Genomic DNA, 15,118 nt, shown 5'->3' with positions numbered 1-15,118 from the left:
TTTGTCCACCTATAACTTAAAAAAAAAGTTATTGATTTAAGACCTTCTTAAAAAAAACTTTAATTTCTTATTAAGTATCATGATAATCTCCATTTTTATTAGTCTCTTTCCAAAAAGGACACAATTCAAACATATACTTTCAACAGCATACTATAACAATCACATAAGATAATGATATTTTTCCTATGAATTTTAAATATCTGGATAATCAAATAAATAGGTCCTTTTGAAAAAAAACTTTACTTATGTATATCCTACACAATTCAACTTTAGAGTACACTAGACTTTTAAAAATAAGATTAATTATGCAAAATGGCACAAGTTGAAACTGAGGCTAATTAATACAAACTGTTCTCAAGATATAGTGGAATTAATAACAATTATTTTAATATACATCCAACTGTACCAATACTGTGAAACTATACAGGTGTATTTACTTGAGTTATATTTCTAAGGAGTATTTACTGAACTTTCCCAATTTCCATGAATTCAAATTACACTCAGCTTTATCAGTTAATAAAACATGGTTGAGAAATTCTAGTAAAATGCCACCCAAAAACATCTGTGACCATATTTTTAAAACATTCAAATTTTTAAAAGCAATTTAGCATAATTTTACAGACTGCAAATGTAGCAGTGAGGTATTAAAATACATAAAAGACACAAAAAAAGTGGGAACATACCCTTTTTAGTTGCTGTTCTTTTAAGCTTCTCACAGTCCTGGCAGGCTCAGAAATGAAGTTTTTATAATTTTCACATATATTGATCCGAGACTGGGCTACCTGCATTGTTCCCTCGAGAAAGGATTTCCAAACAGGATACATGCTCCTAAATTCAAAGAGGGACAGAGAAGTATTAGGCAGGAAAATGCAAGAAAATCTAATCTTTTGCTCACTGTCAAACACTGACAGAATAAATATCTTCTTCAGAACCATAAATGTTTATTTATATTGGCTTCAAGGCAATATTTCAGCATACAGAAAAGTATGGCATATACTCTACCCCACTATTATTCAGCAATGGGGAGTAAAGGAATAAAAAGATTACAATTTGAGACAAAGCTAACACTATAAAAATAGTGAATAATTTAGACTTCTCAGGACTTTCACTGTCACAGGGTCATCATTATGAATATCAGATTTTATTACTTCATCATGGTATTCTATTTTATAGACTCAGATTTAGAGAGTAACTCTTGGTCATACAACATGGCAGTATAGAAATAAAGATGAAGATTGGTTACCTCTAAATTACATTCTCTTTCAACTATACTGTCTTACATAAACCCATTTGGCTAGAAAACATGAATGTCATGAACAACTAACTGCTTATATGCTTGAGAAAGTCCATTTTGTCAAACAAAAGGAATCTCTGATATTGTTGCTCTACATCAGTCTCCGATGTAATGTGCTCAGCATCACACTGTGCTTTGAAGTCATTCCAAGCAAGTCCCACCACCTTGCTTGATAAATGTGCTCAGCAATCTCTTGGTAAAGTCAAAAAATTAATTCATCTTTTGCTTTTTTCTATCAATTTCCTTTTCAAACCTTCTCTCCTAATTTGTTAAATGCCTAGCCAATCCTCTTATTTTCCTCCATTAGCCATAATGTATCTTATAACTCACCATAACAATGGATGATACTTTGTATTTTAAAATGTGACACCTATGTGTAGTGAAATTTTAGTAATTTTAATATTCATCTCCTGAGATTTCCCTCCTAGCGTTCAAATGGATTTTCTACTATAGCAATGTGTGGGACCATATACTACAAAATATGCTAGCTATGGGTCAATAGAAGACAGTGTAAAGATCCCACCCCTCTTCCCCATCTAGAATCATCTATTCCTCCCATGTAGAGTACTTTTAACACATTTGTATAAAAATGTTTATGCTTATCTTTGCCCAAAATTATCTTGTTCATTGTAGACTATGTGATTAAACTATGTGACCACTCATCAATGATCTTAAGTTGGAAGAAAATGTACATTCATGTATGTGTATGTATCTGATTATGCAGAAAAAGGAATAGAAGGGAAGAACAGAGAAATAATACAATTTAACTTGCTAACCAGGCAGAAATATTGTGGTTCAAGTTGCCATTGTATTTATCAAATCTAACTGAATTACTGAAAAGTTCTACTTTTTCAAAATCTGAATCTTTTTTTTTTTTTTCCCCCTGAGGGGTGTATATTTTATTGGAAACCTTAAATATTCTTCAAACAGAACCATAATCTTCAATCAGGCTCTTGTGTGGCCTACACAGAAAACTGTGGTTTTTAGGATTAAAGGCAAGGAGAGGGAAAATACACTGGATGAGTGCTTAAATTTGGCAAGAGGATCTCTCAGGATGAATGCTCTTCAGCCAGTTTATCAGCTTTTGCCACAACTTCTTCAATGGGTCCCAATTTTTATGTGGTGCTGAGCATCCAACCCAGGGCCTCGCACGTGCTAGGAGAGCGCTCTGCCGCTGAGCCACAAACCCAGCCCCCAAAATCTGAATATCTTGAAAAAAAATTTAGCTACTTCTTTGCTTTTCCACTGGTGGATAGATTCAGACCTGAATTATTCAACATTCCTGGGGGGGAAAAATATTTGAGATTTGATAGGAATTAACTTGTATCATGATATAGATGATAATAATGGCATTTGTGTTTACAAAGCAGTTGTTGAATGTTATACAATGGGCATAACTATCATGAACCTGGGATTGCACATAACAAAACCTATTTCAAACTGGTTTAAGCCAAAATGAGATTGTATTATTTTATATATCTGAATACTGCAAGACTTATTCAGGCATTGGCAAATCCAAGGCGGGCTCAGATGATGGTAGTAGAACTCACTCTACTACTACAGAGCAACAGCTACTTAGCATTCCAGATAGGAGAAGATGAGATCTAGAAAGAAGGTCAAGTTGCAGGCACTTGATTTTTTATTCTCTAAGCTGAAAGTCAATAAAAGTATATGATCATTGTCAGTTTATAGACAATAGTTAAAGCCAGGAATATAGATAAGATTACTGAGAAGAGTCACTAGAGAGCTAAGGGAACTTTTAGAAACATTTACAGAGAAAAGTCTGAAAATATTTTCTCAAACATTTAAGGAAAAAGCAAGGGGGAGAGAAACTAGTGTCATTAAAGTCTAGTTTCCAGGAAAATGGGATTTCATGGCATTAAATAATATATGTATCAACAGATTGGCAAACAATATAAAAGACTGATCACATGTACTGTTGGTAAGTAAATAAATTGGATGATTTTTAAATAGTATTAGAAGAAATGTAAAATATATTAAAATTCAGGACAATTTCTACAATCAAGATTTTGAACATATAAACCCTTCACCTAAAGTGTCCTCTCTAAGAATTTACCCTAAGAATATACTTTCACAGTGTATGAAGATATGTGCAAAAGGAAATTATTCACTGCAGCATTATTTGTAATAGTCATAAACTAAGTAACTACCAAATAGGGAAATGGATACGAAATTATGACTCATCCATATCGTGACACCAAAACGTACTGCTATGAAAGGGTGTTTCTCTGAAATACTGTTTACAGAAACATATGCACACAATAATTCCAGTTCTGTCAAAAAGGGCAAAACTGTGTATGTTCATGAATAAATCACACAGAAAATAATTAAGGGAAAGAAAATACCATAGGCTTTTTATAGCAATAACTCCATGGAGTAGGAATGAGAATAGAGAGGCTTGGGAAAGGAGATGCCACACAACTGTTTTGTACTATTTACCTCCTTAATGAAAAGCATGAATAACTTGGATAAGAATTTTTAAACTGCCAACACAAATATAAACTTAAAAATTCAACAATTTAAAATGACTAAAACCATGTAAACTATGAAGAGCACCACATCCCCCAAAAAACTATGAAGAACACCACACTTCCCATGCTCACACTCAGTACTGATCTTTCTATTGTCTTTTTTTTCAGAACCCAGATGCCTAAATTAAAAAACCTGGGAGTCATTGTACAATCCCTTCCTCCCCTCCACTTACTTCTTTTCAGTCAGCCAGTCAGCAAATATTTATCAAGTGCCTTTTATATGCCAAGAGTTATTTTAGATACAAAGACAACTGTTTATAGTTTGTCCCAGAACAAATTTAACGAACTTAAAAAAAACAAAACTGCCAAATCAACTGCAAGTCCTCTAGCGTTAGTCTCCTAAAATAACTCTGAAATCCCCCCCACATTCTAATTTTTACTATTATTTCCATAGTTTAAATAAGAGATGAGAAGGGATTAAATTCCTTTGAGTCTATGCTCCCTGAATTCCTTACACACTCCTCTAATCCACCTTCATACTGTGATTAACGGAAGTTGATCAAATCATTCCTGTTGTAGAAATTTTTCAATGTCATCATTATCTTTTGAATAAAAAGAGACACTCCATAATATAATACACAAAGTCCTTTATGATGCCACCTTAGATGTTCTCCATATCCACCACTCTGTCTATCCCCCAAGCTGTATACTTCACATACTGAACTGCTCACTGCTACCTAATATTCATATTTTCCCATATTCTATGCCTTAAAGATGTTACTTCTACTTAGAATTTCATTTACCAAACTGGTAAACTCTTGCCAGAGCTCAAGACTAAACTATCCAAGCTTAAGTTTTCCTTGATGGTCTCAATACACCTCTATTACTGTGACCTGATAGGACAACCATTTATAGTGGCTAACTCCTGTAAGCTCTTAAAGGACAAACATCATATCTTTTAGTGTCTCTAATCCTGAAATCTCCTTTAGTAGCTGACATTAGTAGGTATTACATATGTACATCTTGAATTAAAGAAAAAAAAAGAATGAATGCATGAGTGTATAAAGAGTCCGTTTTAATAGACCTTGAGTAAGGTATATAACCCAAGACCCAGGGTCCTAGTGTATAAAACAAGGATAATTAAATCTGCCTCAAGGTTATTTTAATAATCATGGGACACAAGTGAAAGGTCCTAGCAGTGTCTGATGTATACTGAATATTTAATAAATGTTTGCTTAAGCTTGCCTTAAGTACAGCTTTTCTTTCTCTCTCTCTCTCTTCTCTCTTCTCTTCTCTCTCTCTCTCTCTCTCTCTCTCTCTCTCTCTCTCTCTCTCTCTCTCGGTGTGTGTGTGTGTGTGTGTGTTTGTGTGGTTTGGAGATCAAATCAAGGGCCTCACACATACTAGGAAAAGTGCTCTACCACTGAGTTACCACCTTAATTCCCTATTTCTTTGGTAACTTTAATACTGAATTTCAAACTAAGTTGGAATATAGCTTATCTGTAAGTTGGACTCCTTTATTCCCTAACAAGCAATCCTTTTCTGGGTCAGGATGAATTCTTCATATCAGTAATTCTAAGCATGCTCAGCCTCACATCAAGATTTTGTTCTAATTGTCTTTTTTGCCTAGAATTTTATTTTCTGTTTTAATACTCTAAGTTGGAATTATACCATTCTATTATTTAAAGCTATCATGCTACCTTTTAAGTTAGTCACTGGGAGGAACTATTAGGGTTTCTTGTATATGCTTGAGCTTTCTAGCCCCATTATCACATACTTCAGAAATTCTGATAGTTGCCAGTCTTTACTGACAATTCAAAAGCTTGATTTCATATTCAGACTCTAAACCATACACTTCAATACTGAGTTCTTCGTTACCACGGGTTCTCTATTATTGTTTCTTAATTCCAACCATATAGCCAGTTCTAAGATCTTTGACTTCTGGGTCCTCCAATATTAAGAACAGCCTTGAGCACAAAAAGCAACACATACTACCAAATTAACCCCCCAAAAGACATCAAATTCTAAACAAAATTACACATTCAATATTGATAGGTTACTAAGGACAATTTATATCCCATCACAACATATCTTCTTTAAAATTATTAATTAATATTATTATTAATTATATAGGATATTACCAAGCCAGGTTCTGGATACCCTGTTTATATACACATACACACATTTCTAAAATAAGTATTGTGTTATATAAAGGAAGCTCTTTCCCTTAAAACATATTAGAAATTTTTTCCCCCTAGTACCACAAAATCTCATCTTTCCAAATTCAGAATTTACTTCAGAAATAAACAATCCATGATCATGACAGTATAGTACAATCTGCCTCATTATTGTTGCAATAATATGTTTTATCATAGGTCGGCAAGAAAACAAATTTGTGTTCCACTGCCATCTAGATTCTTTATATCTCATATGTGAATATTAAAGAAATTATATGCAACCTCAGTGTAAGACATAGGAAAGTGACCTAATTTATACAGAGTATCTACATATGTTAAAAATGTAAAAAATGAAAATAAAAAAATTTGTAATTCTGAAATTGTGTCTAAAAACATAGCAAAGAAACAATTCTTTCAAAAATTAGACTGTTATGTTAGCTGTATGTAATAAGGCTCTGAGTAAAACCATTTTTAAAGAAAACAAGAAAAAACCACTTAGTTAAGTTACCTGTAATCATTCCGATCATCAGCTTTTATTCCAGGCCAATCTCTCTTCAGGTACTGACTAGCCAACTTCTGGATACCCTGTTAAAAAAAATATTTTTTTTTTCTAAAATAAGTATTGTGTCATAAAGGAAGCTCTTTCCATTAAAACATATTAGTTAGAAAATCCCATTGTTCCAAATGAAAATTTAATTCAGAAGTAAAGAGCCAATGACATAACATCACAAACTTCTCTCGTTATTGTCCAGTCCTCTCGTCTCCATTTTTAGGAAAAAGATGAGCCTGAGGATGAAGACACTGAAACTTAAGTGATATGCATTTCACTTCACCAGACCATTTGACTAACCATAGAACAAACTATCTCTGGTATGAAACAGGGAACACAGTTGTCCAACACCAGAGCTTGGATCACACAGTTTGACATCTCAGTTTCCCACCATTCCTTAGCTGAGGTGTGGGCACATTTCTAAGTGCTAGCAACAAATTCTCACATTCAAGAGAAGGAAGAATGCATTTAATTTGGAGCAAACAGACAAACAATGGCTTAAGGATTAATGAGCAAACTTTGGTGGTGTATCATACTAGTAATTCTCCAGACAGATTCGAGATTTTTTTTCTTTAAAAAACAAAAAACAAAACAAAAAATAATAACACAAATCATTTCAAATCAAATAAATTAGTTCTACCAAAAAATAAACCCACTTACTATTATCTATGTAATATAAATCTGGACAAAACAATATCTATAATATGGAGGAGCTATGGGACTCTTGAAGATTTTTTTGTTGGGAAATGAAGTTAAAATACTCATTCCAATTATGTAACATATTACTTTTAGATAATAACAGCCATGGTCCTCTAATATTATAGCAGGGCCAACATAATTGGATTTTTAAAGAAATCATTAATTTTGGGATATTGACTTCTACCCTGTAGGTGTAAAAAAAAAATAAGAAGAAGAATACTATGCTGAAATGAAGAACAATCACAGAAATTCATAGACCATCTACTTTAAGCAAACGTTGTTCGACTAAAAAATCAATGTTTCACTCTATACAAGGTAACTTTCTAATAAGATCTGCTGGCAAATCAATTTGGCTTAATTAAATTCATTATTGAGAGCCTTTGTTGAAATAGCATCATTTTATTCCAAAGTGTAGCAGGAACTGATGCATCTTAGAATCTCAAGTTCCTCCTGAACTTGGCAATAGTTTGGTTCCACTATTTCCAGGAATTGTATTCTACAATATATAATACTTTCACTTAACCTATCTCATACTTTGGGAAACCCAATTACTAAGGTTTCCCTGAATATATGCAGTATTTTGTCACTTCTGTACCTTATTCCTACAATTCCCATGGCATGAAATATCTTCTCATCACTCCCATTCCTACTTGCTGAACTCTGTCTCACTGCTTTTTAAACTGATACATATATTTCCTAACACAAAACACTCAAAAGTACATACAGTAAAATGTGAAAAGTTTCATTGCATAGGTATTTAATTTCATTTCAATCCAGCGTAACAATTTATCATTCTTCCTGCATTTATTAGCTATAATTCTACAAAGAATATCCATCCCTGAACTATTTTATTGCTTTGAGGTGCAGTTCTTAAGAGAAAAGATGCGAGAAAAGATGGGATAAATATTTGATTGTTCAATTTTGTTCCACAGATGAGTAATGAATTTTAAAAGTAACATTTTAAACTCATGTAAACTCATGTATTTTAAACAATGATATGTTCCAATTAATTGCAGTTATTTTTCTTTAGATGCTCAAATTGTCCTCAAATTGTGCCTTTCAAGTTGGCTTCTATATTGTACCCCAAGAATTTGTTTGCTTCTTTGTTTTCTCTAACAGATCCTTTCACAGACCTGCTTCTCTCTGTAATACCTGACTCCTTTCAGTAAGAAACCATATTTAGAGCACACAATCCAGGCACACTTTCATACTTCAGGTTTTTGTGTCTTTCTCTAAAATGACTTTTCTAACCACTCTACATAAAATAGTTCACCCTCTATCCAGTTATTTTCTCTCATACAACACTACTCATTCATAATTCTTATAGATGGTTAGTATCTGATTAAATTATAGTTGTCTGGTTGATTACAAGCTCCATCGGGTAAAGATTTTCTCTTATTTATTTAAATCACTATAGCCGTAGGTTATGGTACAGAGACTAGCATTTAATTACTAATAACATTCACTGATTGTATAAATTAATGCCTCCTACATTACTGTTTCTAATGTATAACAGTAATCTCCTTTTGCATTTTTGACATTCTGAGTTAGAAATACTTGATTAAAACTTTTCTGGTTCCTGCTGGATACAGTGGTGCCTGTCTGTAATTCCAGGGACTCGGGAGACTAAGGCCAGAGGATTGCAAGTTCAAGACCAGCTGTAGCAACTTAATGAGACCCTGTCTCAAAACAAAAAATAAAAATGACTGAGGATGTAGCTCAGTGGTTGTGTACCCCTGGGTGAAATCCCCTGTACTGCCAAAACAAAAAACAAAAAACTTCTCTGATTCCTAATTTCTGTATACTCAAAGGAAAAAACATGCTGCACTAGATTTTTGAAATTATGAGTAGGTGCCTTAATATAATAAATAAATTGATCAATAAAATTATAATCAAATTTGACCATTATCACTATTGAAATGGAATATCCACAGTATTTCCACACGTATGCCGAGAAGGTATCACATGTTGATTTTTATGAAAGCTGAAATAAGTCAAGCTCCCTGAATAACAAGAATCCATTACAAGAACTCATCTGTTAGAGAGGAATAAGTATACAAAATAAAATGTTAGGCTTGGTTACTACCACATAAGTGGTACAATGTGGTAAAGTACCCAAATAAGGAAAAGATCAGGTGGCATTTTCTTTACAAATTACATATAAGTTACATTTTCTGTTTGATTGCTGCTAACAAATTGTTTAGCAGATTAGGTCTTGAACAACTATCAAATGGCTCTTTAGGTATTTGCAGAACACTTCACACAGAACATAGATGTGACATGGACCTCTTCTCACTCATGAGCAGGACCAGAACACTGTGCAGAGTGACAGTACTCTCCATACAGAACAAATGAACTAAATTACCAAGTCCTTTCATACATACATTTCTTTTACCTTGTTATAAATACAGAAAAATAGGACATTTGCTAAGATTCTTAAAGTCATAAAGATGGCGCCTAGTTAAGTTGCAAGTTATCAAAAAGTCTTTACAAAAGACATAATTTTAAAGTGGATTTTATCTAATTTTCAAAAAAGCATGAAATTATGTTAAAATTTTTTGTGCATTATAAATTACAACATCAGTTTCTAGAACTCCAAACCACAAAGTTGAACTGTATTAAACTGAATGGGCCCTTCAAAGATGAGATGAGGGATTCATGAATCAGACAAAAACAGTTCGATCTCTAGATGAAAGACTTTATTCAAGTTAGTTCACAGAGGCAGGAATCACAATTTCTGTGTGCTCTGCGCAGCTGTTCAAAACCTAATCTGCATGGAAGCTAAGAAATACACTGGGGCCACTACAGGAAAGGCCCTAAACAATATTTCATGCCTCTAGTAGCATTCTACACTTAAATTAACTAGTTTTTCTCTTACATCATGCTTAAAGTTACATGTGATGAATGAAAGGTTTATTTATATAGAAAATTATCTACCCTAATTAATTTGCTAAGGAAAATAAACTATGGCTTACAATAAAAAATAAAATTCACTCTCCCAGCCTATAGCATTACTCTCTGAAATTTGTTCACTAGACGTACGTTTATTTATATTGACAGGAGTATCACTGATGCATAATGTTGATTTCTACTATAGTTCATTCTGGAGCAGTGACTTCCATAAAGATGTAGTTCTATCAATATGCCCTTTAGAACATTCAGTGACATCCCATTCCAACTTTTTAAAAAGCCATCAGTGTCTGATGTGAGACTTGCTTTGTTTTACCTCTCAATAACTCTTGCTGTATTGCTTTAACAAATGAAGAAATACAAAGAAAGCCACTGTTGAGTAGACACTGGGAAATGGACTGATGGTTTAACCTTTGGCCCATTCACCACAGCAAGCTAAGCAGGAGGATCCTCCATGGCTCTGGCACAGGTTATTTTGTATACTGTTCTTGACCCAGCATATACTGAAACTTAATGTTTTAAAAAAACATTAAAATAAAGGTTTACCATCATATGACTCTTTAAAATATTAGGAAACCATATTCTTTAATACTATGTTTAGGAATATTAGGAACCATAGTCTTGACATACTACACTTTTTTTTTTTTTAAGAGAGAGAGAGAGAGAGAGAGAGAGAGAGAGAGAGAATTTTTTTAATATTTATTTTTTAGTTTTTGGTGGACACAACATCTTATTTTATTTTTTTTTTTATGTGTGCTGAGGATCGAACCCAGCGCCCCGTGCATGCCAGGCAAGCGTGTTACTGCTTGAGCCACATCCCCAGCCCCATACTACACTTTTTTAATCATGAATTTCCCAACATCAGGCAAAGTATCATTTAAAAATTAGGTTCACTACATAAGCTAAATACTTTCAAACTGATGGAATGATCAAATAATTGTCTTTGCTATATTCTTAAATCACATTTACAGTAAAAGATTAAGAACTTTATTCCTTAAGTTATGAAATATCTTTCATGGTTTTGTATAATACATAATTGGGGAAAAAAAAGTTAAGCAGTATATCTTTTAAATAACATAATAAATTACCTTTAATTACTTTTCTATTAATTTCATGATGAAATGAAATATTAATCTAATGTTGTTATGTGCTTAAACACTAAATATATATTTTAGTTTTTTTGCTTTCATGAAAAATAAAGATTAATTTTATTTAATTATGTAAAAAAATAAGAGCTATAGACATTTTAAATAACTTGTCTTGATTTAAAGATCAAATATAGAATAAGAAATGTATGAAATTTAACTCTAATTTATAATAAAAACTCAAAAAACTTCAAGTGGATGGAAACCTCCTTAATCTAAATTTAAAAATCCACCAAAACTCTGCTGCTAACATACTTTCGGAATAAGGTATAGATGTCCTCTCTTACTAATTCTTTTTGACATTTTCCCGGAAGTCCTATTTACCTAGTATGATAAGGCAAGAAAAAGAAATAAAAGACTTACAGATTTAAAAGGAAGAAATAAAGCTATAAAGCTATAATTTTTCACATAGCATGATTTTTTATCTTAAAAAAACTCCTGGTACTAATAACTGAGTTATTTGCAAGATTGCAAGATACAAAGTCATTATACCAAAATTAACTGCTCTCCTATATAATTGCAGTGAGAAATTGGTATTTTTTAAAAATTATGATCATTATATTTCAGGTATAATTTGACAAATATGCACATGATCTGTATGTGGAAAACTCCAAAATACAGTTAAGAAATCAAAAATGAACAGAGAGATATGATGTTAATGGGCTGGAAGACTTCATATTACTGTCAGTTGTTTCCAATTTTTTATTTATATGGTATTGCAGTTGAGGATACATGACTGCATTTGTCAAAATCCCACAAAACTGCACTACCCAAAGTAGTGCCCAGATCTTGGTGTCAAATTCCATTCTCTACTAAAAGGAAGCAAGATTCCTTACAGAAAAGTCTGATTCAAGGGCTAGGGTAGGGAATATGCCAGAAGGTAAGAAAGTGTACCCTCCCTGCAAATGGGGACCCTGTCAAAGGGATCCAGGAATCAACCTAAAAGATCTCCCAAAGGCCAAGAATGGAACAATTTAAACCACAAAATAAAGTAGTATAGGATTATGATCAACCTAAAGTATGAAATGAGGGCTGGGGTTATGGCTCAGTGGTAGAGTGTTTGCCTTGCATGCACAAGGACCTGGGTTCGATCCTCAGCACCACATAAAAACAAATAAATAAAAATAAAGATATTGTGTTCATCTACAACTAAAAAAATATTTAAAAAGTATGAAATGAATACTCACAAGTTCATTCTCATATTAAAAAATGATTGAGTAAATAAAAGGGGAAAAGAGACAAATCTCCCATATAGAATTCCAAATAACTTGAATAGACATTTGCCACTCAAAGAAATAGAGCTTAAATCCCCACCCCCTGAAGATGGCTTCACTGAGTACATTAATAAGGAGGAAAGAAAGTAACTTAGAAACTTGTCAAATACTACTTTGGCCAAGTGATAAAAGTTATAAATAATAATAAATCATCGGTAATAAATCATACTGACAACATGTACCCTTTCTAAAAAAAAGTTTTAAATTTGTTCTAATTAATTATACATGTCAGTAGAATGCTCTTTGACACTTTGTACACAAATGGAGCATAACTTCTCATTCTTCTGGTTGTACATGATTCAGAGTCACTCCACTAGTAAAATCATACATGTATATAGGGTAATAATGTCTGTCTCATTCTACCATCCTTCGCATCACCACAGCTCCTTGTATCAGAGAAAGCATTTGGCTTTTGGTTTTTTAGCAGTGGCTTATTTTGCTTAGCCTGATATTCTCTAGTTCCATCCATTTACCTGCAAATGCCATAATTTCATTGTTCTTTAAGGCTGAGTAATATTTATTGTGTGTGTGTACCACATTTTCTTTATCTATTCATCTGTTGAAAGAATCTAGGTTGGTTCCATAGTTTAGTTGTTGTGAATTGAGCTTTCATAAACATCAATGTAGCTGCATCACTGTAGTATGCTGATTTTGATATATAAACCAAGGTATGGGATAGCTGGGTCAAATGGTGGTTCCATTCCAAGTTTTCTGAGTAATCTCCATAACAGCATGTACCCTTCAAGTAATATGTTGAAAATGGTACTTCACCTCTGAGGTGTTCTTCCCTAAAACCTATAATTATAATGTAATCATGAGAAAAACCTAAGAAAGATGCAAGTTGAGGAACACTGTACAAAAAAAAAAAAAAAAAAAAAAACCCTGACTGATACCCCCTCAAAATTATCATGATCATCAAAAACAAGATGATCACAGACAGCCAGGTGTGGTGGTGCAGGCTGTAATCCCAGTGGCTCAGGAGACAGAGGCAGGAGGATCACAAGTTCAAAGCCAGTGTCAGCAACTTAGCAAGACCCTATCTCAAAATAAAAAAATAAAAAGGGCTGGGGACGTCACTCAGTGGTTAAGTGCTCTTGGGTTTAATCTCTGGTCCAAAAAAAAAAAAAAAAAAAAAAAAGATGATCACAGACTAGTAGAACCTAAGGAGACCAAGAACTAAATATAATGTGGTATACTAGATAATCAGGGAAGGAGAAAGGGAAGACAGAGGGGAAAACTAGTGAAATCCAAGTAAGAAAAGTACACATGTTCATTAATAGAAATGTACCAATGTTAATACCTTGGTTGTGAGAAACGCACTAAAATGATGTTAATATAGTAATAGTAATAAGGGAAATCAGGAGAGGGACATATGGGAACCCTGTATTATCTTTGCAATTTGTCTGTAAATTAAAAGCTATTCTTAAAAAATGGAAATAAAACAGTTTTTGAATCTTATTTTAGAATTTTCTAATTTAACACTTAGGAAAATATTTTGTAATTTTTGTTGACTTTAAACAATATGAGAAAACTTCAAAACATATGGATACGTGCAGATTTACTGCTACTAAGTAAAAAGGCAAACTGAATTTAATAGCTACCATATTTTTTAAATGTACTTTAAGACACTTTGATAGGCTAAGCAGGATTTTTGCCCCCTTTTCTAATAAAAAAAAATTTAAATGTATAAAAATTTAAAGAAAGAAAAATAAATATTTACATGTGCAGTGCCTGGAGGCAATGGTTAACAAGGTAACATATTTAGTCTTTGGTTGTTTTGGGGAGCATTGGGGGGTATCAGGGATTGAACTCAGTGACACTCGGCCACTGAGCCACATCCCCAACACTATTTTGTATTTTATTTGGAGACAGGGTCTGAGTTGCTTAGGGCCTCAACATTGCTTGAGGCTGGCTTTGAACTGGCAATCCTCCGGCCTCAGCCTCCTGAGTCTCTGGGATTACAAGCATGCACTACTGCACCTGGCAACATATTTGGTTTTGTTTAGATAATAATTTCAATAAATAATACTTAAGAATCAAACACAGATCATCTGGAATTAGTTTACAGAATTATAATTTTTATTGTGACTAAAGTTTATCTCTATCAGTATATCCTTACGATTAAGAATTTTTTAAAAAGCTAAATAGCCCCAGACCACATCTAAATGTGTTCTGCTAAATGATATACCAATTGAGTAACAATCTTCAGCTGTCTCAAAATCATTCTAAAAGCTGTGTTCTCACTTAAAAAAAAAAAAATCAAATAGATAAATACAATAATAGTGCAGAGTCATATGAAAAGTAGATATGCAGTGCTCTAAGAAAGAATGAAAAAAGGACCTATGAGTAAGGGGAAATGGGTTGCATATCCAGAGAGACTTAGTTGACAAATGTGTACATAATTAAAGATCAAAAAGACAGATCAGAGTTAACTGGCTAAGAGAAGCAGGGCATGCAGCAATAAAAGTAGAGAGTCAGTCAAGGGATAAACTAGGAACACCAGGAAGAACACTGTACCCAAACAACCAACAACAGCAACAAAAAAGAGGAAAAGTTTATTGGGGCTCATGGTTTCAG

General features: G+C 33.1%; 1 protein-coding gene across 2 annotated transcripts in view; it reads right to left on the bottom strand.

Annotated features, from left to right (window-relative positions):
• Fchsd2 (FCH and double SH3 domains 2) overlaps positions 1 to 15,118 on the bottom strand; it is a 241,908-nt gene that overhangs the window by 132,230 nt on the left and 94,560 nt on the right. For both annotated transcript variants that reach the window (XM_076846669.2, XM_076846670.2), the window contains exons 4-5: positions 6,472 to 6,548; positions 684 to 828 (exon numbers count right to left, since the gene is read on the bottom strand). In XM_076846669.2, the coding sequence (XP_076702784.2) occupies positions 684 to 828; positions 6,472 to 6,548 (222 nt within the window). The remainder of the gene's footprint in view (positions 1 to 683; positions 829 to 6,471; positions 6,549 to 15,118) is intronic.

This window comes from Callospermophilus lateralis, chromosome 2 (genome assembly GCF_048772815.1).
Source record: "Callospermophilus lateralis isolate mCalLat2 chromosome 2, mCalLat2.hap1, whole genome shotgun sequence".
Classification (NCBI taxonomy): domain Eukaryota; kingdom Metazoa; phylum Chordata; class Mammalia; order Rodentia; family Sciuridae; genus Callospermophilus; species Callospermophilus lateralis.
The sequence above is the reverse complement of the archived record's forward strand: the minus strand, read 5'-3'. Positions and strand labels throughout refer to the sequence as shown.